The following is a 27,917-nucleotide window of genomic DNA, read 5'->3' as shown; positions in this document are numbered from 1 at the left end:
AGGACATGTGATACTAGTCACAGATTGACCAGAGGACATGTGATACTAGTCACAGAGAAACCAGAGGACATGTGATACTAGTCACAGAGAGACCAGAGACCAGAGGACATGTGATATTAGTCACAGAGAGACCAGAGGACATGTGATACTAGTCACAGAGAGACCAGAGGACATGTGATACTAGTCACAGAGGACCAGAGGGCATGTGATACTAGTCACAGAGAGACCAGAGGACATGTGATAGTAGTCACAGAGAGACCAGAGGACATGTGATACTAGTCACAGAGAGACCAGAGGACATGTGATACTAGTCACAGAGAGACCAGAGGACATGTGATACTAGTCACAGGGAGACCAGAGACCAGAGGACATGTGATACTAGTCACAGAGAGACCAGAGACCAGAGGACATGTGATACTAGTCACAGAGGACCAGAGGGCATGTGATACTAGTCACAGAGAGACCAGAGGACATGTGATACTAGTCACAGAGAGACCAGAGGACATGTGATACTAGTCATAGAGAGACCAGAGGACATGTGATACTAGTCACAGAGAGACCAGAGGACATGTGATACTAGTCACAGAGAGACCAGAAACCAGAGGACATGTGATACTAGTCACAGAGAAACCAGAGGACATGTGATACTAGTCACAGAGGACCAGAGGACATGTGGTACTAGTCACAGAGAGACCAGAGACCAGAGGACATGTGATACTAGTCACAGAGAGACCAGAGGACATGTGATACTAGTCATAGAGAGACCAGAGGACATGTGATACTAGTCACAGAGAGACCAGAGGACATGTGATACTAGTCACAGAGGACCAGAGGACATGTGATACTAGTCACAGAGAGACCAGAGGACATGTGATACTAGTCACAGAGAGACCAGAGGACATGTGATACTAGTCACAGAGAGACCAGAGGACATGTGAATACTAGTCACATAGAGACCAGAGGACATGTGATACTAGTCACAGATTGACCAGAGGACATGTGATACTAGTCACAGAGAAACCAGAGGACATGTGATACTAGTCACAGAGAGACCAGAGACCAGAGGACATGTGATATTAGTCACAGAGAGACCAGAGGACATGTGATACTAGTCACAGAGAGACCAGAGGACATGTGATACTAGTCACAGAGAAACCAGAGGACATGTGTTACTAGTCACAGAGAAACCAGAGGACATGTGATACTAGTCACAGAGAGACCAGAGGACATGTGATACTAGTCACAGAGAGAGCAGAAGACATGTGATACTAGTCACAGAGAGAGCAGAGGACATGTGATACTAGTCACAGAGAGAGCAGAAGACATGTGATACTAGTCACAGAGAGAGCAGAGGACATGTGATACTAGTCACAGAGAGACCAGAGGACATGTGAAACTAGTCACAGAGATACAATACAATACCGAACAATGCAATACAATGCATGGTTGACCTGTGGACTATGACTATGACATGTCGCGACTGTTTCCCACGTTAACCATAGTCCTGGACTTACATTTTCATTGGAGAAAATCCATTCACTCTCATGACTCCTTTCATTCACATGTTAGCTCTGCACTCATATTTAGCCTCACATTTAGCCTCATATTTAGCCTCATATTGAAGTGTTTTACCATGTTCTCAACCTCAAATACCTCGTACCCCTGCCTTTATGAATACATCTACCTCAAATACCTCGTACCCCTGCCTTTACGAATACATCAACCTCAAATACCTCGTACCCCTGCCTTTACGAATACATCTACCTCAAATACCTCGTACCCCTGCCTTTACGAATACATCTACCTCAAATACCTCGTACCCCTGCCTTTACGAATACATCTACCTCAAATACCTCGTACCCCTGTACAGTGATCTCGTACTGGTATTCTCTGCATATAGCTTCAATCTTGTGTACTTTTATTTCTCGTGTTATTTACAATTTTTATAATCAAAAACTACCTCTGCATCGTTGGGGAAAGGGGCTTCTATAAGTAAGCGTTCCACGTTAAAAGTCTACATTTGATTTGATTGATAAAGTTATGAGACGTATATAGTCATCATACTGTATGTATAAGTTCATATACATTTAGTTATTATAGTATAGTATAAAACGTCAGTCAGACTAACCTGTATTGTTGTTGAATTCCTTCCTGTGTAGATAAGAGCTCTGGCTCTCTGGGATGTTGCGGCTGGCTTCTGTTCGGAATCTCTCTAATCTTCACGGTGTTCCTCTTCCCCATCACCATCTTCATGTGCGTCAAGGTACAGTATACTAGAGTGTGGCAGCGTAACACCATAAACAGAAGTATAATATTATACGTGCCAGCAACTTTCATTTGCTACGTTCTGGTAAATAAATTAAATGATGACCGCATGAAGGTTTTAGGCTGGGTTTCTGTACAGCACTTTGAGATATCAGCTGATGTACGAAGGGCTATATCAATACATTAGATTTGATTTGATAAGCAATAGATATCCCTAGATGTTGAATGCGCTGAGCAATGCCAAGGTAGAGTATGTAGAAACTCCCTGACTGGTCTCACAGTAGTCAGTCACGCTGTCACAACACAAAAACAATATAGACGGATTGTATTCCATCTTAATTACTGCATGAGAATCAATGGAAAATACTGAAGTAGTCACCACCAAGACTTCCCACTAAGCACAAACACATTTCACTAATTGTTTTCCTGTGGACATATCAATTTACATTTCCATAAAGATGGGTTGGGTTTCTGTACAGCAGTTTGAGATATCAGCTGATGTAAAGAAGGGCTTGATAAATACATTTGAATTTTAGTCATTCACTGAAATGTAACATAACACTCTCATCCAGAGGCACCTATAATCATATATATTGACCTCTATCAAACTACACAACCCAGGATGCACCTGAAGCAAATCCCTTCTGGATGGACTCTACAACCACGCCCAGTTCCAAACAACCATTCTACCAAATCAAATGTATTTATAAAGCCCTTCTTACATCAGCTGATGTCTCAAAGTGCTGTACAGAAACCCAGCCTAAAACCCTGATGAAGCTCTCTGACTCCTCTCCTATTACCTCAGACCCAGATGAAGCTCTCTCTCCTCTCCTGTACCTCAGACCCTGATGAAGCTCTTTGACTCCTCTCCTGTACCTCAGACCCTGATGAAGCTCTCTGACTCCTCTCCTGTACCTCAGACCCTGATGAAGCTCTCTGACTCCTCTCCTGTACCCTAGACCCCGATGAAGCTCTCTGACTCCTCTCCTGTAAGCTCTCACACAGGTTCTTTAAAACCAGGTTGCAGGGAGGATGTTGCATTGAGGACTTTTTCCTGTAGACTGGACACACCCGATAAATCCTTCTGTTTCCAGCTGAGCTTCAGACAGGCTTTACAGAAGCTGTGAATCCTTAAAGTTGTCACAGCACACAGGACCTATGACCTATGGTATGAGGGTTGGACCTATAAGGCGTGAACCTATAAGGGGCGGTCCTATAAGGGGTGGATATATTGTATGAGGGTTGGACCTATAAGGCGTGAACCTATTAGGGGTGGACCTATAAGGGGCGGACATATGGTATGATGGTTGGACCTATGAGGGGTGAACCTATAAGGGGTGGACCTACAAGGGGTGGACCTATAAGGGGTGGACCTATAAGGGGCAGACCTATGGTATGAGGGTTGGACCTATAAGGCATGAACCTATAAGGGGCGGACCTATAAGGGGTGGACCTATAAGGGGCGGACCTATGGTATGAGGGGCGGACCTATAAGGGGCGGACCTATGGTATGAGGGTTGGACCTATAAGGCGTGAACCTATAAGGAGCGGACCTATAAGGGGCGGACCTATAAGGGGTGGACCTATGGTATGAGGGTTGGACCTATAAGGCGTGAACCTATAAGGGGCGGACCTATAAGGGGTGGACCTATGGTATGAGGGATGGACCTATAAGGCGTGAACCTATAAGGGGCGAACCTATAAGGGGCGGACCTATAAGGGGTGGACCTATGGTATGAGGGATGGACCTATAAGGCGTGAACCTATAAGGGGCGGACCTATAAGGGGCGGACCTATAAGGGGTGGACCTATGGTATGAGGGTTGGACCTATAAGGCGTGGCTATGGTTTGAGGGTTGGATCTATAAGGGGTGGACCTATGGTTTGAGGGTTGGACCTATAAGGGGTGGACCTATGGTATGAGGGGGGGAGCTATGGTATGAGGGGAGGAGCTATGGTATGAGGGGAGGGGCTATGGTATGAGGGGAGGAGCTATGGTATGAGGGGAGGATCTCTCTGCAAACGGCACAAGCATAGTTCTCTGGAGTTGTGTTATCTAGTCACCCATTTTATAGCCCTGATATGGCATCATGGGACATGATCGATAATATAACCAACGTAAAACTAAATGGTTTCGTGTCACCCTGTATTTTTTTTCATTATCTAGATTGTAAAGGAGTATGAGCGAGCGGTCATTTTCAGACTTGGACGCATCGCGGACAAGAAGCCGAAAGGACCAGGTGAAATATTACCACAGCATACAATCAATACACCTCCCTCAACATGGCCGACAGTACAGTACAGCACATACACAGTGACATGCCTTTGAAACTGTTGATAAAACATCCTTCTCTTCGGTCTCCTCTGTAGGGATCTTCTTTGTACTACCCTGTACTGACACTTTCGTGAAGGTGGACTTGAGGACTGTGTCTTTTGACATTCCACCCCAAGAGGTACTGAACACATCTACCTCAAATACCTTATACCACTGTTGTACAGTGAGGACTGTGTCATGTACATCTTCGTGTTTTCTGCACCAATGACAGCGTATATCAGGGCTCTCCAACCATGTTCCTGGAGAGATACCCTCCTGTAGGTTTAAACTCCAGCCCTGTTCCTGGAGAGATACCCTCCTGTAGGTTTAAACTCCAACCCTGTTCCTGGAGATATACCCTCCTGAAGGTTAACTCCAACCCTGTTCCTGGAGAGAGACCCTCCTGTAGGTTTAAACGCCAACCCTGTTCCTGGAGAGATACCCTCCTGTAGGTTAACTCCAACCCTGTTCCTGGAGAGATACCCTCCTGTAGGTTATAACTCCAACCCTGTTCCTGGAGAGATACCCTCCTGTAGGCTATAACTCCAACCCTGTTCCTGGAGAGATACCCTCCTGAAGGTTATAACTCCAACCATGTTCCTGGAGAGATACCCTCCTGAAGGTTAACTCCAACCCTGTTCCTGGAGAGATACCCTCCTGTAGGTTATAACTCCAACCCTGTTCCTGGAGAGACACTCTCCTGAAGGTTAACTCCAGCCCTGTCGCTGAAGAGATACCCTCCTGTAGGTTTTAACTCCAAACCTGTTCCTGGAGAGATACCCTCCTGTAGCTTTAAACTCCAACCCTGTTCCTGGAGGGAAACCCTGCTGTAGGTTTAAACTCCAACCCTGTTCCTGGAGAGATACCCTCCTGTAGGTTTATACTCCAACCCTGTTCCTGGAGAGAAACCCTCCTGTAGGTTATAACTCCAACCCTGTTCCTGGAGAGACACCCTCCTGTAGGTTTTAACTCCAACCCTGTTCCTGGAGAGATACCCTCCTGTAGGTTTTAACTCCAACCATGTTCCTGGAGAGATACCCTCCTGTAGTAGGTTTATACTTCAACCCTGAACAGGAGGGTATCTCTCCAGGAACATGGTTGGAGTATAAAGCTACAGGTGGGTATCTCTCCAGGAACAGGGTTGGAGTATAAACCTACAGGAGGGTTTCTCTCCAGGAACAGGGTTGGAGTAGAAAGCTACAGGTGGGTATCTCTCCAGGAACAGGGTTGGAGTATAAAGCTACAGGTGGGTATGTCTCCAGGAACATGGTTGGAGTATAAACCTACAGGAGGGTATCTCTCCAGGAACAGGGTTGGAGTTAACCTACAGGAGGGTTTCTCTCCTACCAGGACTATAGTAGCCTACAACACCACAATACAATTATCCTACCAGGACTATAGTAGCCTACAACACCACAATACAATTATCCTACCTGGAACTATAGTAGCCTACAACACCACAATACAATTATCCTACCAGGAACTATAGTAGCCTACAACACCACAATACAATTATCCTACCAGGACTATAGTAGCCTACAACACCACAATACAATTATCCTACCAGGACTATAGTAGCCAACAACACCACAATACAATTATCCTACCAGGACTATAGTAGCCTACAACACCACAATATAATTATCCTACCAGGACTATAGTAGCCTACAACACCACAATACAATTATCCTACCAGGACTATAGTAGCCTACAACACCACAATACAATTATCCTACCAGGACTATAGTAGCCTACAACACCACAATACAATTATCCTACCAGGACTATAGTAGCCTACAACACCACAATACAATTATCCTACCTGGAACTATAGTAGCCTACAACACCACAATACAATTATCCTACCTGGACTATAGTAGCATACAACACCACAATACAATTATCCTACCAGGACTATAGTAGCCTACAACACCACAATATAATTATCCTACCAGGACTATAGTAGCCTACAACACCACAATATAATTATCCTACCAGGACTATAGTAGCCTACAACACCACAATATAATTATCCTACCAGGACTATAGTAGCCTACAACACCACAATACAATTATCCTACCAGGACTATAGTAGCCTACAACACCACAATACAATTATCCTACCAGGACTATAGTAGCCTACAACACCACAATACAATTATCCTACCAGGACTATAGTAGCCTACAACACCACAATACAATTATCCTACCTGGAACTATAGTAGCCTACAACACCACAATACAATTATCCTACCAGGAACTATAGTAGCCTACAACACCACAATACAATTATCCTACCAGGACTATAGTAGCCTACAACACCACAATACAATTATCCTACCAGGACTATAGTAGCCTACAACACCACAATACAATTATCCTACCAGGACTATAGTAGCCTACAACACCACAATACAATTATCCTACCAGGACTATAGTAGCCTACAACACCACAATACAATTATCCTACCAGGACTATAGTAGCCTACAACACCACAATACAATTATCCTACCAGGACTATAGTAGCCTACAACACCACAATACAATTATCCTACCAGGACTATAGTAGCCTACAACACCACAATACAATTATCCTACCAGGACTATAGTAGCCTACAACACCACAATATAATTATCCTACCAGGACTATAGTAGCCTACAACACCACAATACAATTATCCTACCAGGACTATAGTAGCCTACAACACCACAATATAATTATCCTACCAGGACTATAGTAGCCTACAACACCACAATATAATTATCCTACCAGGACTATAGTAGCCTACAACACCACAATACAATTATCCTACCAGGACTTTAGTAGCCTACAACACCACAATATAATTATCCTACCAGGACTATAGTAGCCTACAACACCACAATACAATTATCCAACCAGGACTATAGTAGCCTACAACACCACAATATAATTATCCTACCAGGACTATAGTAGCCTACAACACCACAATACAATTATCCTACCAGGACTATAGTAGCCTACAACACCACAATACAATTATCCTACCAGGACTATAGTAGCCTACAACACCACAATACAATTATCCTACCAGGACTATAGTAGCCTACAACACCAAAATACAATTATCCTACCAGGACTATATTGGACTACAACACCACAATATAATTATCCTACCAGGACTATAGTAGCCTACAACACCACAATACAATTATCCTACCAGGACTATAGTAGCCTACAACACCACAATACAATTATCCTACCAGGACTATAGTAGCCTACAACACCACAATACAATTATCCTACCAGGACTATAGTAGCCTACAACACCACAATACAATTATCCTACCAGGACTATAGTAGCCTACAACACCACAATACAACTATCCTACCAGGACTATAGTAGCCTACAACACCACAATATAATTATCCTACCAGGACTATAGTAGCCTACAACACCACAATACAATTATCCTACCAGGACTATAGTAGCCTACAACACCACAATACAATTATCCTACCAGGACAATAGTAGCCTACAACACCACAATACAATTATCCTACCTGGAACTATAGTAGCCTACAACACCACAATACAATTATCCTACCAGGAACTATAGTAGCCTACAACACCATAATACAATTATCCTACCAGGACTATAGTAGCCTACAACACCACAATACAATTATCCTACCAGGACTATAGTAGCCTACAACACCACAATATAATTATCCTACCAGGACTATAGTAGCCTACAACACCACAATACAATTATCCTACCAGGACTATAGTAGCCTACAACACCACAATACAATTATCCTACCAGGACTATAGTAGCCTACAACACCACAATACAATTATCCTACCTGGAACTATAGTAGCCTACAACACCACAATACAATTATCCTACCAGGAACTATAGTAGCCTACAACACCACAATACAATTATCCTACCAGGACTATAGTAGCCTACAACACCACAATACAATTATCCTACCAGGACTATAGTAGCCAACAACACCACAATACAATTATCATACCAGGACTATAGTAGCCTACAACACCACAATACAATTATCCTACCTGGACTATAGTAGCATACAACACCACAATACATATATCTTACCAGGACTATAGTAGCCTACAACACCACAATATAATTATCCTACCAGGACTATAGTAGCCTACAACACCACAATACAATTATCCTACCAGGACTATAGTAGCCTACAACACCACAATATAATTATCCTACCAGGACTATAGTAGCCTACAACACCACAATACAATTATCCTACCAGGACTATAGTAGCCTACAACACCACAATATAATTATCCTACCAGGACTATAGTAGCCTACAACACCACAATACAATTATCCTACCAGGACTATAGTAGCCTACAACACCACAATACAATTATCCTACCAGGACTATAGTAGCCTACAACACCACAATACAATTATCCTACCAGGACTATAGTAGCCTACAACACCACAATACAATTATCCTACCTGGAACTATAGTAGCCTACAACACCACAATACAATTATCCTACCAGGAACTATAGTAGCCTACAACACCACAATACAATTATCTACCAGGACTATAGTAGCCTACAACACCACAATACAATTATCCTACCAGGACTATAGTAGCCTACAACACCACAATATAATTATCCTACCAGGACTATAGTAGCCTACAACACCACAATACAATTATCCTACCAGGACTATAGTAGCCTACAACACCACAATACAATTATCCTACCAGGACTATAGTAGCCTACAACACCACAATACAATTATCCTACCTGGAACTATAGTAGCCCTACAACACCACAATACAATTATCCTACCAGGAACTATAGTAGCCTACAACACCCACAATACAATTATCCTACCAGGACTATAGTAGCCTACAACACCACAATACAATTATTCCTACCAGGACTATAGTAGCCAACAACACCACAATACAATTATCATACCAGGACTATAGTAGCCTACAACACCAGAATACAATTATCCTACCTGGACTATAGTAGCCTACAACACCACAATACAATTATCCTACCAGGACTATAGTAGCCTACAACACCACAATATAATTATCCAACCAGGACTATAGTAGCCTACAACACCACAATACAATTATCCTACCAGGACTATAGTAGCCTACAACACCACAATATAATTATCCTACCAGGGACTATAGTAGCCTACAACACCACAATACAATTATCCAACCAGGACTATAGTAGTCTACAACACCACAATATAATTATCCTACCAGGACTATAGTAGCCTACAAACACCACAATACAATTATCCTACCAGGACTATAGTAGCCTACAACACCACAATACAATTATCCTACCAGGACTATAGTAGCCTACAACACCACAATACAATTATCCTACCAGGACTATAGTAGCCTACAACACCAAAATACAATTATCCTACCAGGACTATATTGGACTACAACACCACAATATAATTATCCTACCAGGACTATAGTAGCCTACAACACCACAATACAATTATCCTACCAGGACTATAGTAGCCTACAACACCACAATATAATATCATACCAGGACTATAGTAGCCTACAACACCACAATATACTTATCCTACCAGGACCCATAGTAACCTACAACACCACAATATAATTATCCTACCAGGGACTATAGTAGCCTACAAACACCACAATACAATTATCCTACCAGGACTATAGTAGCCTACAACACCACAATATAATTATCCTACCAGGACTATAGTAGCCTACAACACCACAATACAATAATCCTACCAGGGACTATAGTAGCCTACAACACCACATAACAATTATCCTACCAGGACTATAGTAGCCTACAACACCACAATACAATTACTCCTACCTGGAACTATAGTAGCCTACAACACCACAATACAATTATCCTACCAGGAACTATAGTAGCCTACAAACCCACAATACAATTATCCTACCAGGACTATAGTAGCCTACAACACCCACAATACAATTATCCTACCAGGACTATAGTAGCCAACACACCACAATACAATTATCATACCAGGACTATAGTAGCCTACAACACCACAATACAATTATCCTACCTGGACTATAGTAGCCTACAAACACCACAATACAATTATCCTACCAGGACTATAGTAGCCTACAACACCACAATATAATTATCCTACCAGGGACTATAGTAGCCTACAACCACAATACAATTATCCTACCAGGACTATTAGCTAGCCTACAACACCACAATACAATTATCTACCAGGACTAGTAGTAGCCTACAACCACCACAATACAATTATCCTACCAGGACTTATAGTAGCCTACAACACCACAATACAATTATCCTACCTGGCACTATAGTAGCCTACAAACACCACAATACATTATCCTACCAGGAACTATAGTAGCCTACAACACCACAATACAATTATCCTACCAGGACTATAGTAGCCTACAACACCACAATACAATTATCCTACCAGGACTATAGTAGCCTACAACACCACAATACAATTATCCTACCAGGACTATAGTAGCCTACAACACCACAATACAATTATCCTACCAGGACTATAGTAGCCTACAACACAATACAATATCCTACCAGGACTATAGTAGCCTACAACACCACAATACAATTATCCTACCAGGAACTATAGTAGCCTACAACAACCACAATACAATTATCCTACCAGGGGCTATAGTAGCCTACAACACCACAATAACAATTATCCATACCATGGACTATAGTAGCCTACGAACAACCACAATACAATTATCCTACCTGGGACTATAGTAGCCTACACACCACAATTACAATTATCCTACCAGGAACTATAGTAGCGCTACAACACAACAATATAATTATCCTACCAGGACTATAGTAGCCTACAACAACCCACAATACAATTATCCTACCAGGACTTTAGTAGCCTACAAACACCACAATATAATTATCCACCAGGACTATAGTAGCCTACAACACCACAATACAATTATCCAACCAGGACTATAGTAGCCTACAACCCACAATAATATATCCTACAGGACTATAGTAGCCTACAACACCACAATACAATTATCCTACCAGGACTATAGTAAGCCTACAACACCACAATATAATTATCCTACCAGGACTATAGTAGCCTACAACACCACAATATAATTATCCTACCAGGACTATAGTAGCCTACAACACCAAATACAATTATCCTACCAGGACTATAGTAGCCTACAACACCACAATATAATTATCCTACCAGGACTATAGTAGCCTACAACACCACATACAATTATCCTACCAGGACTATAGTAGCCTACAACACCACAATACTAATTATCCTACCAGGACTATAGTAGCCTACAACACCACAATACAATTATCCTACCAGGACTATAGTAGCCTACAACACCACAATACAATTATCCTACCAGGACTTATAGTAGCCTACAACACCACAATACTAATTATCCTACCAGGACTATAGTAGCCTACAACACCACAATACAATTATCCTACCAGGACTATAGTAGCCTACAACACCACAATACTAATTATCCTACCAGGACTATAGTAGCCTACAACACCACAATACAATTATCCTACCAGGACTATAGTAGCCTACAACACCACAATACAATTATCCTACCAGGACTATAGTAGCCTACAACACCACATTACAATATCCTACCAGGACTATAGTAGCCTACAACACCACAATACAATTATCCTACCAGGACTATAGTAGCCTACAACACCACAATACAATTATCCTACCAGGACTATAGTAGCCTACAACACCACAATATAATTATCCTACCAGGACTATAGTAGCTACAACACCACAATACAATTATCCTACCATGGAACTATAGTAGCCTACAACACCACAATACAATTATCCTACCAGGAACTATAGTAGCCTACAACACCATAATACAATTATCCTACCAGGACTAGTAGCCTACAACACCACAATAATTATCCTACCAGGACCTATAGTAGCCTACAACACCACAATATAATTATCCTACCAGGACTATAGTAGCCTACAACACCACAATACATTATCTACCAGACTATAGTGCCTACAACACCCAACACTTATACCAGGACTATAGTAGCCTACAACACCACAATACAATTATCCTACCAGGACTATAGTAGCCTACAACACCACAATACAATTATCCTACCAGGACTATAGTAGCCTACAACACCACAATACAATTATCCTACCAGGACTATAGTAGCCTACAACACCACAATACAATTATCCTACCAGGACTATAGTAGCCTACAACACCACAATACAATTATCCTACCAGGACTATAGTAGCCTACAACACCACAATACAATTATCCTACCAGGACTATAGTAGCCAACAACACCACAATACAATTATCCTACAGGACTATAGTAGCCTACAACACCACAATACAATTATCCTACCTAGGACTATAGTAGCCTACAACACCACAATAAATTATCCTACCAGGGAACTATAGTAGCCTACAACACCACATATACCAGACTTAGAGCCCTACAACAACAAATTATCCTACCAGGACTATAGTAGCCTACAACACCACAATACAATTATCCTACCAGGACTATAGTAGCCTACAACACACAATACAATTATCCTACCCAGGGACTATAGTAGCCTACAACACCACAATACAATTATTCCTACCTGGAACTATAGTAGCCTACAACACCACAATACAATTATCCTACCAGGAACTATAGTAGCCTACAACACCACAATACAATTATCCTACCAGGACTATAGTAGCCTACAACACCACAATACAATTATCCTACCAGGACTATAGTAGCCTACAACACCACAATACAATTATCCTACCAGGACTATAGTAGCCTACAACACCACACTACTAATTATCCTACCAGGGACTATAGTAGCCTACAACACCACAATACAATTATCCTACCAGGACTATAGTAGGCCTACAACACCACATACAATTATCCTACCAGGACTATAGTAGCCTACAACACCACAATACATTATCCTACCTGGAACTATAGTAGCCTACAACACCACAAACAATTATCCTACCAGGAACTATAGTAGCCTACAACACCACAATACAATTATCCTACCAGGACTATAGTAGCACTACAACACCACAATACAATTATCCTACCAGGACTATAGTAGCCTACAACACCACAATAATTATCTACCAGACTATAGTGCAACTACAACACCACAATACAATTATCTACCAGGACTATAGTAGCCTACAAACCACAATACAATTATCCTACCAGGACTATAGTAGCCTACAACACCACAATACATATATCTCTACCAGGACTATAGTAGCCTACAACACCACAATACAATTATCCTACCAGGACTATAGTAGCCTACAACACCACAATACCAATTATCCTACCTAGGACTATAGTAGCCTACAACACCACAATACAATTATCCTACCAGGACCTATAGTAGCCTACAACACCACAATACAATTATCCTACCAGGACTATAGTAGCCTTACACACCACAATACAATTATCCTACCAGGACTATAGTAGCCTACAACACCCACAATAATTATCCTACCAGGACTATAGTAGCCTACAACACCACAATACAATTATCCTACCAGGACTATAGTAGCCTACAACACCACAATACAATTATCCTACCAGGACTATAGTAGCCTACAACACCACAATACAATTATCCTACCTGGAACTATAGTAGCCTACAACACCACAATACAATTATCCTACCAGGAACTATAGTAGCCTACAACACCACAATTACATTATCCTACCAGGACTATAGTAGCCTACAACACCACAATACAATTATCCTACCAGGACTATAGTAGCCTACAACACCACAATACAATTATCCTACCAGGGACTATAGTAGCCTACAACCAAGGACTTATCCTACCAGGACTATAGTAGCCTACAACACCACAATACAATTATCCTACCAGGACTATAGTAGCCTACAACACCACAATACAATTATCCTACCAGGACTATAGTAGCCTACAACACCACAATACAATTATCCTACCTGGAACTATAGTGAGCCTACAACACCACAATACCAATTATCCTACCAGGAACTATAGTAGCCTACAACACCACAATACTAAATTATCCTACCAGGGACTATAGTAGCCTACAACACCACAATACAATTATCCTACCAGGACTATAGTAGCCTACAACACCACAAATAATTATCCTACCAGGACTATAGTAGCCTACAACACCACATATACAATTATCCTACCAGGACCCATAGTAGCCTACAACACCACAATACCATTATCCTACCAGGACTATAGTAGCCTACAACACACAATACAATTATCCTATCCTTGGAACTATAGTAGCCTACAACACCACAATACATATATTCTTACCAGGACTATAGTAGCCTACAACACCACAATACAATTATCCTACCAGGACTATAGAGCCTACAACACCACAATACAATTATCCTACCAGGACTATAGTAGCTACAACACCACAATACATATTATCCTACCAGGAACTATAGTAGCCTACAACACCACAATACAATTATCCTACCAGGACTATAGTAGCCTACAACACCACAATACAATTATCCTACCAGGACTATAGTTAGCCTAACAACACCACAATACAATTATCCTACCGATATAGTAGCCTAAAACACCACATTATTATCCTACCGGACTATAGTAGCCTACAACACCACAATACAATTATCCTACCAGGACTATAGTAGCCTACAACACCACAATACAATTATCCTACCTGGGACTATAGTAGCCTACAACACCACAATACATTATCCTACCAGGACTATAGTAGCCTACAACACCACAATACAATTATCCTACCAGGACTATAGTAGCCTACAACACACAATACAATTATCCTACCAGACTATAGTAGCCTACAACACCAAATAAATTATCCTACCAGGACTTAGTAGCCTACAACACCACAATATCATTATCCTACCAGGACTAGTAGCCTACAACACCACAATATAATCCTACCAGGACTATAGTAGCCTACAACACCACAATACAATTATCCTACCAGGACTATAGTAGCCTAGCAACACCACAATACAATATCCTACCAGGACTATAGTAGCCTACAACACCACAATACAATTATCCTACCAGGACTATAGTAGCCTACAACACCACAATACAATTATCCTACCAGGACTATAGTAGCCTACAACACCACAATACAATTATCCTACCAGGACTATAGTAGCCTACAACACCACAAATACAATTATCCTACCCAGGACTATAGTAGCCTACAACACCACAATACAATTATCCTACCAGGACTATAGTAGCCTACAACACCACAATACAATTATCCTACCAGGACTATAGTAGCCTACAACACCACAATACAATTATCCTACCAGGACTATAGTAGCCTACAACACCACAATACAATTATCCTACCAGGACTATAGTAGCCTACAACACCACAATACAATTATCCTACCAGGACTATAGTAGCCTACAACACCACAATACAATTATCCTACCAGGACTATAGTAGCCTACAACACCACAATACAATTATCCTACCAGGACTATAGTAGCCTACAACACCACAATACAATTATCCTACCAGGACTATAGTAGCCTACAACACCACAATACAATTATCCTACCAGGACTATAGTAGCCTACAACACCACAATACAATTATCCTACCAGGACTATAGTAGCCTACAACACCACAATACAATTATCCTACCAGGACTATAGTAGCCTACAACACCACAATACAATTATCCTACCAGGACTATAGTAGCCTACAACACCACAATACAATTATCCTACCAGGACTATAGTAGCCTACAACACCACAATACAATTATCCTACCAGGACTATAGTAGCCTACAACACCACAATACAATTATCCTACCAGGACTATAGTAGCCTACAACACCACAATACAATATCCTACCAGGACTATAGTAGCCTACAACACCACAATACAATTATCCTACCAGGACTATAGTAGCCTACAACACCACAATACAATTATCTACCAGGGACTATAGTAGCCTACAACACCACAATACAATTATCCTACCAGGACTATAGTAGCCTACAACACCACAATACAATTATCCTACCTGGAACTATAGTAGCCTACAACACCACAATACAATTATCCTACAAAGGGGGGAAAACTATAGTAAGCCTACAACACCACAATACAATTATCCTACCAGGACTATAGTAGCCTACAACACACAATACAATTATCCTACCCAGGACTGATAGTAGCCAACAACACCACAGATACAATTATCATGACCAGGACTATAGTAGCCTACAACACCACAATACAATTATCCTACCTGGACTATAGTAGCCTACAACACCCACAATACAATTATCCTAACCAGGACTATAGTAGGCCTACAACACCACCCAATATAATTATCCTACCAGGACTATAGTAGCCTACAAACACCACAATACAATTATCCTACCAGGACTATAGTAGCCTACAAACACCACAATATAATTATCCACCAGACTATAGTAGCCTACAACACCACAATACAATTATCCAACCAGGACTATAGTAGCCTACAACACCACAAATACAATTATCCTACCAGGACTATAGTAGCCTACCAACACCACAATACAATTATCCTACCAGGACTATAGTAGCCTACAACACCACAATACAATTATCCTACCAGGACTATAGTAGCCTACAACACCACAATACAATTATCCTACCAGGACTATAGTAGCCTACAACACCACAATACAATTATCCTACCAGGACTATAGTAGCCTACAACACCACAATACAATTATCCTACCAGGACTATAGTAGCCTACAACACCACAATACAATTATCCTACCAGGACTATAGTAGCCTACAACACCACAATACAATTATCCTACCAGGACTATAGTAGCCTACAACACCACAATACAATTATCCTACCAGGACTATAGTAGCCTACAACACCACAATACAATTATCCTACCAGGACTATAGTAGCCTACAACACCACAATACAATTATCCTACCAGGACTATAGTAGCCTACAACACCACAATACAATTATCCTACCAGGACTATAGTAGCCTACAACACCACAATACAATTATCCTACCAGGACTATAGTAGCCTACAACACCACAATACAATTATCCTACCAGGACTATAGTAGCCTACAACACCACAATACAATTATCCTACCAGGACTATAGTAGCCTACAACACCACAATACAATTATCCTACCAGGACTATAGTAGCCTACAACACCACAATACAATTATCCTACCAGGACTATAGTAGCCTACAACACCACAATACAATTATCCTACCAGGACTATAGTAGCCTACAACACCACAATACAATTATCCTACCAGGACTATAGTAGCCTACAACACCACAATACAATTATCCTACCAGGACTATAGTAGCCTACAACACCACAATACAATTATCCTACCAGGACTATAGTAGCCTACAACACCACAATACAATTATCCTACCAGGACTATAGTAGCCTACAACACCACAATACAATTATCCTACCAGGACTATAGTAGCCTACAACACCACAATACAATTATCCTACCAGGACTATAGTAGCCTACAACACCACAATACAATTATCCTACCAGGACTATAGTAGCCTACAACACCACAATACAATTATCCTACCTGGAACTATAGTAGCCTACAACACCACAATACAATTATCCTACCAGGACTATAGTAGCCTACAACACCACAATATAATTATCCTACCAGGACTATAGTAGCCTACAACACCACAATACAATTATCCTACCAGGACTATAGTAGCCTACAACACCACAATACAATTATCCTACCAGGACTATAGTAGCCTACAACACCACAATACAATTATCCTACCATGGACTATAGTAGCCTACAACACCACAATACAATTATCCTACCAGGACTATAGTAGCCTACAACACCACAATACAATTATCCTACCAGGACTATAGTAGCCTACAACACCACAATACAATTATCCTACCAGGACTATAGTAGCCTACAACACCACAATAATATCCTACCAGGACTATAGTAGCCTACAACACCACAATACAATTATCCTACCAGGACTATAGTAGCCTACAACACCACAATACAATTATCCTACCAGGACTATAGTAGCCTACAACACCACAATACAATTATCCTAACCAGCGACTATAGTAGCCTACAACACCACAATACAATTTATCCTACCATGGACTATAGTAGGCCTACAACCCACAATACAATTATCCTACCAGGACTATAGTAGCCTACAACACCACAATACAATTATCCTACCAGGACTATAGTAGCCTACAACACCACAATATAATATCCTACCAGGACTATAGTAGCCTAACACACCCAAAATACAATTATCCTAACCAGGACTATAGTGCCTACAACACCACAATATAATTATCCTACCTAGGACTATAGTAGCCTACAACACCACAAATACACATTATCCCTACCAGGACTATAGTAGCCTACAACACCACATACAATAGGCCTACCAGGACTATAGAGCTACCACACCACAATATATCCTACAGGACTATAGTAGCCTACAACACCACAATATAATTATCCTACCAGGACCTATATTGGACCTACAAACCACCAAATATAATTATCCTACAGGGACTATATTAGCCTACAACACCACAATACAATTATCCTACCAGGACTATAGTATCCTACCAGGACTATAGTAGCCTACAACACCACAATCATAATTATCCTACCAGACTATAGTAGCCTACAACACCACAATATAATTATCCTACCAGGACTATAGTAGCCTACAACACCACAATACACATATCCTACCAGGACTATAGTAGCCTACAACACCACAATACAATTATCCTACCAGGAACTATAGTAGCCTACAACACCACAATCAATTATCCTACCAGGAACTATAGTAGCTACAACACCACAATACAATTACCTACCAGGGACTATAGTAGCCTACAACACCACAATACAATTATCCTACCAGGACTATAGTAGCCACAACCACCACAATACAATTATCCTGACCAGGACTATAGTCGGCCCAACAACACCACAATACAATTATCTAACCAGGACTATAGTAGCCTTACAACACACAATACAATTATCCTTACCTGGGACTATAGCTAGCCCTACAACCACCACAATACAATTATCCTACCAGGGACTATAGTAGCCTTACAACACCACAATATAAATTATCCTACCAGACTATAGTAGCCTACAACACACAATACAATTATCCTACCCAGGACTATAGTAGCCTACAAACACCACAATATAATTATCCTACCAGGACTATAGTAGCATACAACACCACAATACAAATTATCCTACCAGGACTATAGTAGCCTACAACACCACAATATAATTATCCTACCAGGACTATAGTACGCCTACCAACACCACAATACAATTATCCTACCAGGACTATAGTAGCCTACAACACCAAAATATAATTATCCTACCAGGACTATAGTAGCCTACAACACCACAATACAATTATCCTACCAGGACTATAGTAGGCCTACAACACCACAATACAATTATCCCTACCAGGACTATAGTAGCCTACAACACCACAATATAATTATCCTACCAGGACTATAGTAGCCTACAACACCACAATACAATTATCCTACCAGGACTATAGTAGCCTACAACACCACAATATAATTATCCTACCAGGACTATAGTAGCCTACAACACCACAATATAATTATCCTACCTGGACCCATAGTAACCTACAACACCACAATATAATTATCCTACCAGGACTATAGTAGCCTACAACACCACAATACAATTATCCTACCAGGACTATAGTAGCCTACAACACCACAATATAATTATCCTACCAGGACTATAGTAGCCTACAACACCACAATACAATTATCCTACCAGGAACTATAGTAGCCTACAACACCACAATACAATTATCCTACCAGGGACTATAGTAGCCTACAACACCACAATATAATTATCCTACCAGGACTATAGTAGCCTACAACACCACAATACAATTATCCTACCAGGACTATAGTAGCCTACAACACCACAATACAATTATCCTACCAGGACTATAGTAGCCTACAACACCACAATACAATTATCCTACCAGGACTATAGTAGCCTACAACACCACAATACAATTATCCTACCAGGACTATAGTAGCCTACAACACCACAATATAATTATCCTACCAGGACTATAGTAGCCTACAACACCACAATACAATTATCCTACCAGGACTATAGTAGCCTACAACACCACAATATAATTATCCTACCAGGACTATAGTAGCCTACAACACCACAATACAATTATCCTACCAGGACTATAGTAGCCTACAACACCACAATATAATTATCCTACCAGGACTATAGTAGCCTACAACACCACAATACAATTATCCAACCAGGACTATAGTAGCCTACAACACCACAATATAATTATCCTACCTGGACTATAGTAGCCTACAACACCACAATACAATTATCCTACCAGGACTATAGTAGCCTACAACACCACAATACAATTATCCTACCAGGACTATAGTAGCCTACAACACCACAATACAATTATCCTACCAGGACTATAGTAGCCTACAACACCAAAATACAATTATCCTACCAGGACTATATTGGACTACAACACCACAATATAATTATCCTACCAGGACTATAGTAGCCTACAACACCACAATACAATTATCCTACCAGGACTATAGTAGCCTACAACACCACAATATAATTATCCTACCAGGACTATAGTAGCCTACAACACCACAATATAATTATCCTACCAGGACCCATAGTAACCTACAACACCACAATATAATTATCCTACCAGGACTATATTAGCCTACAACACCACAATACAATTATCCTACCAGGACTATAGTAGCCTACAACACCACAATACAATTATCCTACCAGGACTATAGTAGCCTACAACACCACAATACAATTATCCTACCTGGACTATAGTAGCCTACAACACCACAATACAATTATCCTACCAGGACTATAGTAGCCTACAACACCACAATATAAATATCCTACCAGGACTATAGTAGCCTACAACACCACAATACAATTATCCTACCAGGACTATAGTAGCCTACAACACCACAATATAATTATCCTACCAGGACTATAGTAGCCTACAACACCACAATACAATTATCCTACCAGGACTATAGTAGCCTACAACACCACAATATAATTATCCTACCAGGACTATAGTAGCCTACAACACCACAATACAATTATCCTACCAGGACTATAGTAGCCTACAACACCAAAATATAATTATCCTACCAGGACTATAGTAGCCTACAACACCACAATACAATTATCCTACCAGGACTATAGTAGCCTACAACACCACAATACAATTATCCTACCAGGACTATAGTAGCCTACAACACCACAATATAATTATCCTACCAGGACTATAGTAGCCTACAACACCACAATACAATTATCCTACCAGGACTATAGTAGCCTACAACACCACAATATAATTATCCTACCAGGACTATAGTAGCCTACAACACCACAATATAATTATCCTACCTGGACCCATAGTAACCTACAACACCACAATATAATTATCCTACCAGGACTATAGTAGCCTACAACACCACAATACAATTATCCTACCAGGACTATAGTAGCCTACAACACCACAATATAATTATCCTACCAGGACTATAGTAGCCTACAACACCACAATACAATTATCCTACCAGGAACTATAGTAGCCTACAACACCACAATACAATTATCCTACCAGGACTATAGTAGCCTACAACACCACAATATAATTATCCTACCAGGACTATAGTAGCCTACAACACCACAATACAATTATCCTACCAGGACTATAGTAGCCTACAACACCACAATACAATTATCCTACCAGGACTATAGTAGCCTACAACACCACAATACAATTATCCTACCAGGACTATAGTAGCCTACAACACCACAATACAATTATCCTACCAGGACTATAGTAGCCTACAACACCACAATATAATTATCCTACCAGGACTATAGTAACCTACAACACCACAATATAATTATCCTACCAGGACTATAGTAGCCTACAACACCACAATACAATTATCCTACCAGGACTATAGTAGCCTACAACACCACAATATAATTATCCTACCAGGACTATAGTAGCCTACAACACCACAATACAATTATCCTACCAGGACTATAGTAGCCTACAACACCACAATATAATTATCCTACCAGGACTATAGTAGCCTACAACACCACAATATAATTATCCTACCAGGACTATAGTAGCCTACAACACCACAATACAATTATCCTACCAGGAACTATAGTAGCCTACAACACCACAATACAATTATCCTACCAGGACTATAGTAGCCTACAACACCACAATATAATTATCCTACCAGGACTATAGTAGCCTACAACACCACAATACAATTATCCTACCAGGACTATAGTAGCCTACAACACCACAATATAAATATCCTACCAGGACTATAGTAGCCTACAACACCACAATATAATTATCCTACCAGGACTATAGTAGCCTACAACACCACAATATAATTATCCTACCTGGACTATAGTAGCCTACAACACCACAATATAATTATCCTACCTGGACTATAGTAGCCTACAACACCACAATATAATTATCCTACCAGGACTATAGTAGCCTACAACACCAGAATACAATATCCTACCAGGACTATAGTAGCCTACAACACCACAATACAATTATCCTACCAGGACTATAGTAGCCTACAACACCACAATACAATCATCCTACCTGGACTATAGTAGCCTACAACACCACAATACAATTATCCTACCAGGACTATAGTAGCCTACAACACCACAATATAATTATCCTACCAGGACTATAGTAGCCTACAACACCACAATACAATGATACTACCAGGACTATAGTAGCCTACAACACCACAATACAATTATCCTACCAGGACTATAGTAGCCTACAACACCACAATACAATTATCCTACCAGGAACTATAGTAGCCTACAACACCACAATACAATTATCCTACCAGGACTATAGTAGCCTACAACACCACAATATAAATATCCTACCAGGACTATAGTAGCCTACAACACCACAATACAATTATCCTACCAGGACTATAGTAGCCTACAACACCACAATATAAATATCCTACCAGGACTATAGTAGCCTACAACACCACAATATAATTATCCTACCAGGACTATAGTAGCCTACAACACCACAATATAATTATCCTACCTGGACTATAGTAGCCTACAACACCACAATATAATTATCCTACCTGGACTATAGTAGCCTACAACACCACAATATAATTATCCTACCAGGACTATAGTAGCCTACAACACCAGAATACAATATCCTACCAGGACTATAGTAGCCTACAACACCACAATACAATTATCCTACCAGGACTATAGTAGCCTACAACACCACAATACAATCATCCTACCTGGACTATAGTAGCCTACAACACCACAATACAATTATCCTACCAGGACTATAGTAGCCTACAACACCACAATATAATTATCCTACCAGGACTATAGTAGCCTACAACACCACAATACAATGATACTACCAGGACTATAGTAGCCTACAACACCACAATACAATTATCCTACCAGGAACTATAGTAGCCTACAACACCACAATACAAATATCCTACCAGGACTATAGTAGCCTACAACACCACAATACAATTATCCTACCTGGACTATAGTAGCCTACAACACCACAATACAATTATCCTACCAGGAACTATAGTAGCCTACAACACCACAATACAATTAATAACTATTATTGTTTTCAAGTGAGACCAAAATTATACTCTAGGCTGCAGTGAAAATGACATTTGAATAATTTGATTTTGAATCCGAGGGTGGATCTACTCTCAACCGTTTATAAGGTCTAGGAAGGCACATTAAACGGGCAAGTCTGTCTGTATTTTTACTCGTGATACTGACTTATAAGAATGGCTGCTGTTTTGTACGATCCCATAACCAATTGTGCTATTGTGTATGTTTTTTCGCGTTATTTGTATATAATGTATAATGTATATAAGTTATTTTAAGCTAGAGCTTCCCCGGTGAACTGTAAGAGCTATTATTGTGAAGTGGGAAAGTCAAGGAGCAACAACGGCTCAGCTGCGAAGTGGTAGGCCACACGATCTCACATATCGTTAGTGCCGAGTGCTGAAGCACCTAAAAAAATAATCTGTCCCCGAGTTCAAAACTGCCTCTGGAAGCAACGTCAGCACAATAATTGAGTTTCATGAAATGGGTTTCCGTGGCCGAGCAGCCGCACACAAGCCTAAGATCGCCACACGCAATACCAAGAATCGGCTGGGGCGTAAAGTTCGCCGCCATTGGATTCTGAAGCAGTGGAAACGCTCTGGAGTGATAAATCACGCTTCACCATCTGGCAGTCCAATGGAGGAATCTGGGTTTGTCGGATGCTAGGAATGCACCTGCCCGAATGCATATTGCCAACTTTAAAGTTTGGTGGATGAGGAATAATGGTCTGGGGCTGTTTTTCATGGTTCGGGCCCCTTAGATCCAGTGAAGGGAAATATTAATGCTACAGCATACAATGACATTCTAGATGATTCTGTGCTTCCAACTTTGTGGCAACAGTTTGGGGAATAACTTCTCCTGTTTCAGTATGACATTGCCCCCATGCACAAAGCGAGGTCCATACAGAAATGGTTTGTCGAGATTGGTGTGGAAGAACTTGACTGCACGGAGCCCTGACCTCAACCCCATCTAACACCTTTTGGATGAATTGTAACGCAAACTGCGAGCCAGGCCTAATCGTCCAACATCAGTGTTCCCGACCTCACTAATGCTCTTGTGACTGAATGGAAGCAAGTCCCCTGCAGCAATGTTCCAACATCTAGTGGAAAGCCTTCCCAGAAGAGTGGAGGCTGTTATAGCAGCAATGTTCCAACATCTAGTGGAAAGCCTTCCCAGAAGAGTGGAGGCTGTTATAGCAGCAATGTTCCAACATCTAGTGGAAAGCCTTCCCAGAAGAGTGGAGGCTGTTATAGCAGCAATGTTCCAACATCTAGTGGAAAGCCTTCCCAGAAGAGTGGAGGCTGTTATAGCAGCAATGTTCCAACATCTAGTGGAAAGCCTTCCCAGAAGACTGGAGGCTGTTATAGCAGCAATGTTCCAACATCTAGTGGAAAGCCTTCCCAGAAGAGTGGAGGCTGTTATAGCAGCAATGTTCCAACATCTAGTGGAAAGCCTTCCCAGAAGAGTGGAGGCTGTTACAGCAGCAATGGAGGGGCCCAACTCAATATTAATGCCCATGATTTTGAAATGAGATGTTCACTGAGCAGGAGTCCACATACTTTTGGTCATGTAGTGTATATATAGCAGTCTAGAGGTAGGTACATGTAGTGTATATATAGCAGTCTAGAGGTAGGTACATGTAGTGTATATATAGCAGTCTAGAGGTAGGTACATGTAGTGTATATATAGCAGTCTAGAGGTAGGTACATGTAGTGTATATATAGCAGTCTAGAGGTAGGTACATGTAGTGTATATATAGCAGTCTAGAGGTAGGTACATGTAGTGTATATAGCAGTCTAGAGGTAGGTACATGTAGTGTATATATAGCAGTCTAGAGGTAGGTACATGTAGTGTATTTTATATAATTATAAATATCAACATGTTTTATTCCCCCCCCTAGCTGATAACTGTCTGCATCTGGCTCTGATCATGAAGTAATGAAACAGGCAGGGAGATTGAGCTCATCTGGGGTTGTCGGCAAACCCTCAACCTTCTGGCCGTAGCCCTGCGTGGCATCAACTGTGCCACAAAGCATATCCTTGTTTAAAGGCCACAGGATTGCTACAGTTATTGTTATTTGTGGTCTTCAACATTATTTTGAGTTATTTCTATGAGGAGGAGGGTGTTCAATTTATGTGACAGTACAAGGGGAGGGTCAAGTGAAAATATTTGTATAGTTGGGGAGGGGGGGGGGGGGTGCATTTATTTTAAATACACCCTGACCAGTACATTTCGATCTGTCCCTTACCTGTTGTGGATGAATAGAGCCTAATCCCACATCGAACTCACCTGTTCTGGACAAATACACTAGTAGGTGTAGCTATTTCATTAGCTGTATAATAGCTCTGGCCTGGCTAATGTTTCTCTGTTTGCTGACCCCCCCCCCCCTCCATAGGAGTCTCTGGACGAGGCCACTGACCCGTGGGGTATCAAGGTGGAGCGTGTGGAGATTAAAGACGTGAAGCTGCCCCACCAGCTGTAGAGAGCCATGGCTGCAGAGGCAGAAGCTAGCCGTGAGGCCAGGGCGAAGGTGAGGAGACCCTGTAGAGGACAGTCAACTGAGATGTGAAATAAATACACTCATTTAATGGTAAACGTTTTCAACCATCTTGTCCCTCTTCTCTAGGTGATAGCAGCGGAGGGGGAGATGAATGTTTCTCCATACTGATGGTCTATCTCCTCCTCCCTCTTCTCTAGGTGATAGCAGCGGAGGGGGAGATGAATGTTTCTCCATACTGATGATCTATCTCCTCCTCCCTCTCTCTAGGTGATAGCAGCGGAGGGGGAGATGAATGTTTCTCCATATTGAAAATCTATCTCCTCCTCCCTCTTCTCTAGGTGATAGCAGCGGAGGGGGAGATGAATGTTTCTCCATATTGAAAATCTATCTGTATGTTTCTGTACCTCCCCCCCCCCCCCCACCTCTCTCTAGGTGATAGCGGCAGAGGGGGAGATGAACGCCTTTCGGGCCCTGAAGGAGGCGTCTCTAGTCATCGCTGAGTCTCCATCAGGCCTCCAGCTGAGATACCTCCAGACCCTCACCACCATCGCTGCAGAGAAGAACTCCACCATCATCTTCCCTCTGCCCATAGACATGGTCAGCCACTTCATGCAGAGGAAATGAGGGGTCACAGAGAGGCAGTGTTGCATCTTCCCTCCCCTTTTGCCCTCCTTCACAGATCTGATAGCACTGGATAGGTGAAAGTAACATGGCAGAAATGGCTGTTATTTGCACCTATCCAGGAAGTGAAATGGCTGTTATTTACACCTATCCAGGAAGTGAAATGGCTGTTATTCACACCTATCCAGGAAGTGAAATGGCTGTTATTCACACCTATCCAGGAA

General features: G+C 41.3%; 1 protein-coding gene across 1 annotated transcript; it reads left to right on the top strand.

Moving 5' to 3' along the window:
- The first annotated feature begins 3,230 nt into the window (after nucleotides 1–3,230).
- LOC109884734 (erythrocyte band 7 integral membrane protein) lies at nucleotides 3,231–27,721 on the top strand. The gene is given in 5 exon segments (XM_074933760.1): nucleotides 3,231–3,254; nucleotides 4,432–4,504; nucleotides 4,635–4,762; nucleotides 26,968–27,102; nucleotides 27,505–27,721. Coding segments are annotated over 5 exon segments (552 nt in total). The 3' UTR covers nucleotides 27,697–27,721.
- The last annotated feature ends 196 nt before the right edge of the window (nucleotides 27,722–27,917 follow it).

The sequence above is a fragment of the Oncorhynchus kisutch genome, linkage group LG15 (assembly GCF_002021735.2).
Source record: "Oncorhynchus kisutch isolate 150728-3 linkage group LG15, Okis_V2, whole genome shotgun sequence".
Classification (NCBI taxonomy): domain Eukaryota; kingdom Metazoa; phylum Chordata; class Actinopteri; order Salmoniformes; family Salmonidae; genus Oncorhynchus; species Oncorhynchus kisutch.
Note: the sequence above shows the minus strand (reverse complement) of the source record. Positions and strands in the feature narration are given on the sequence as shown.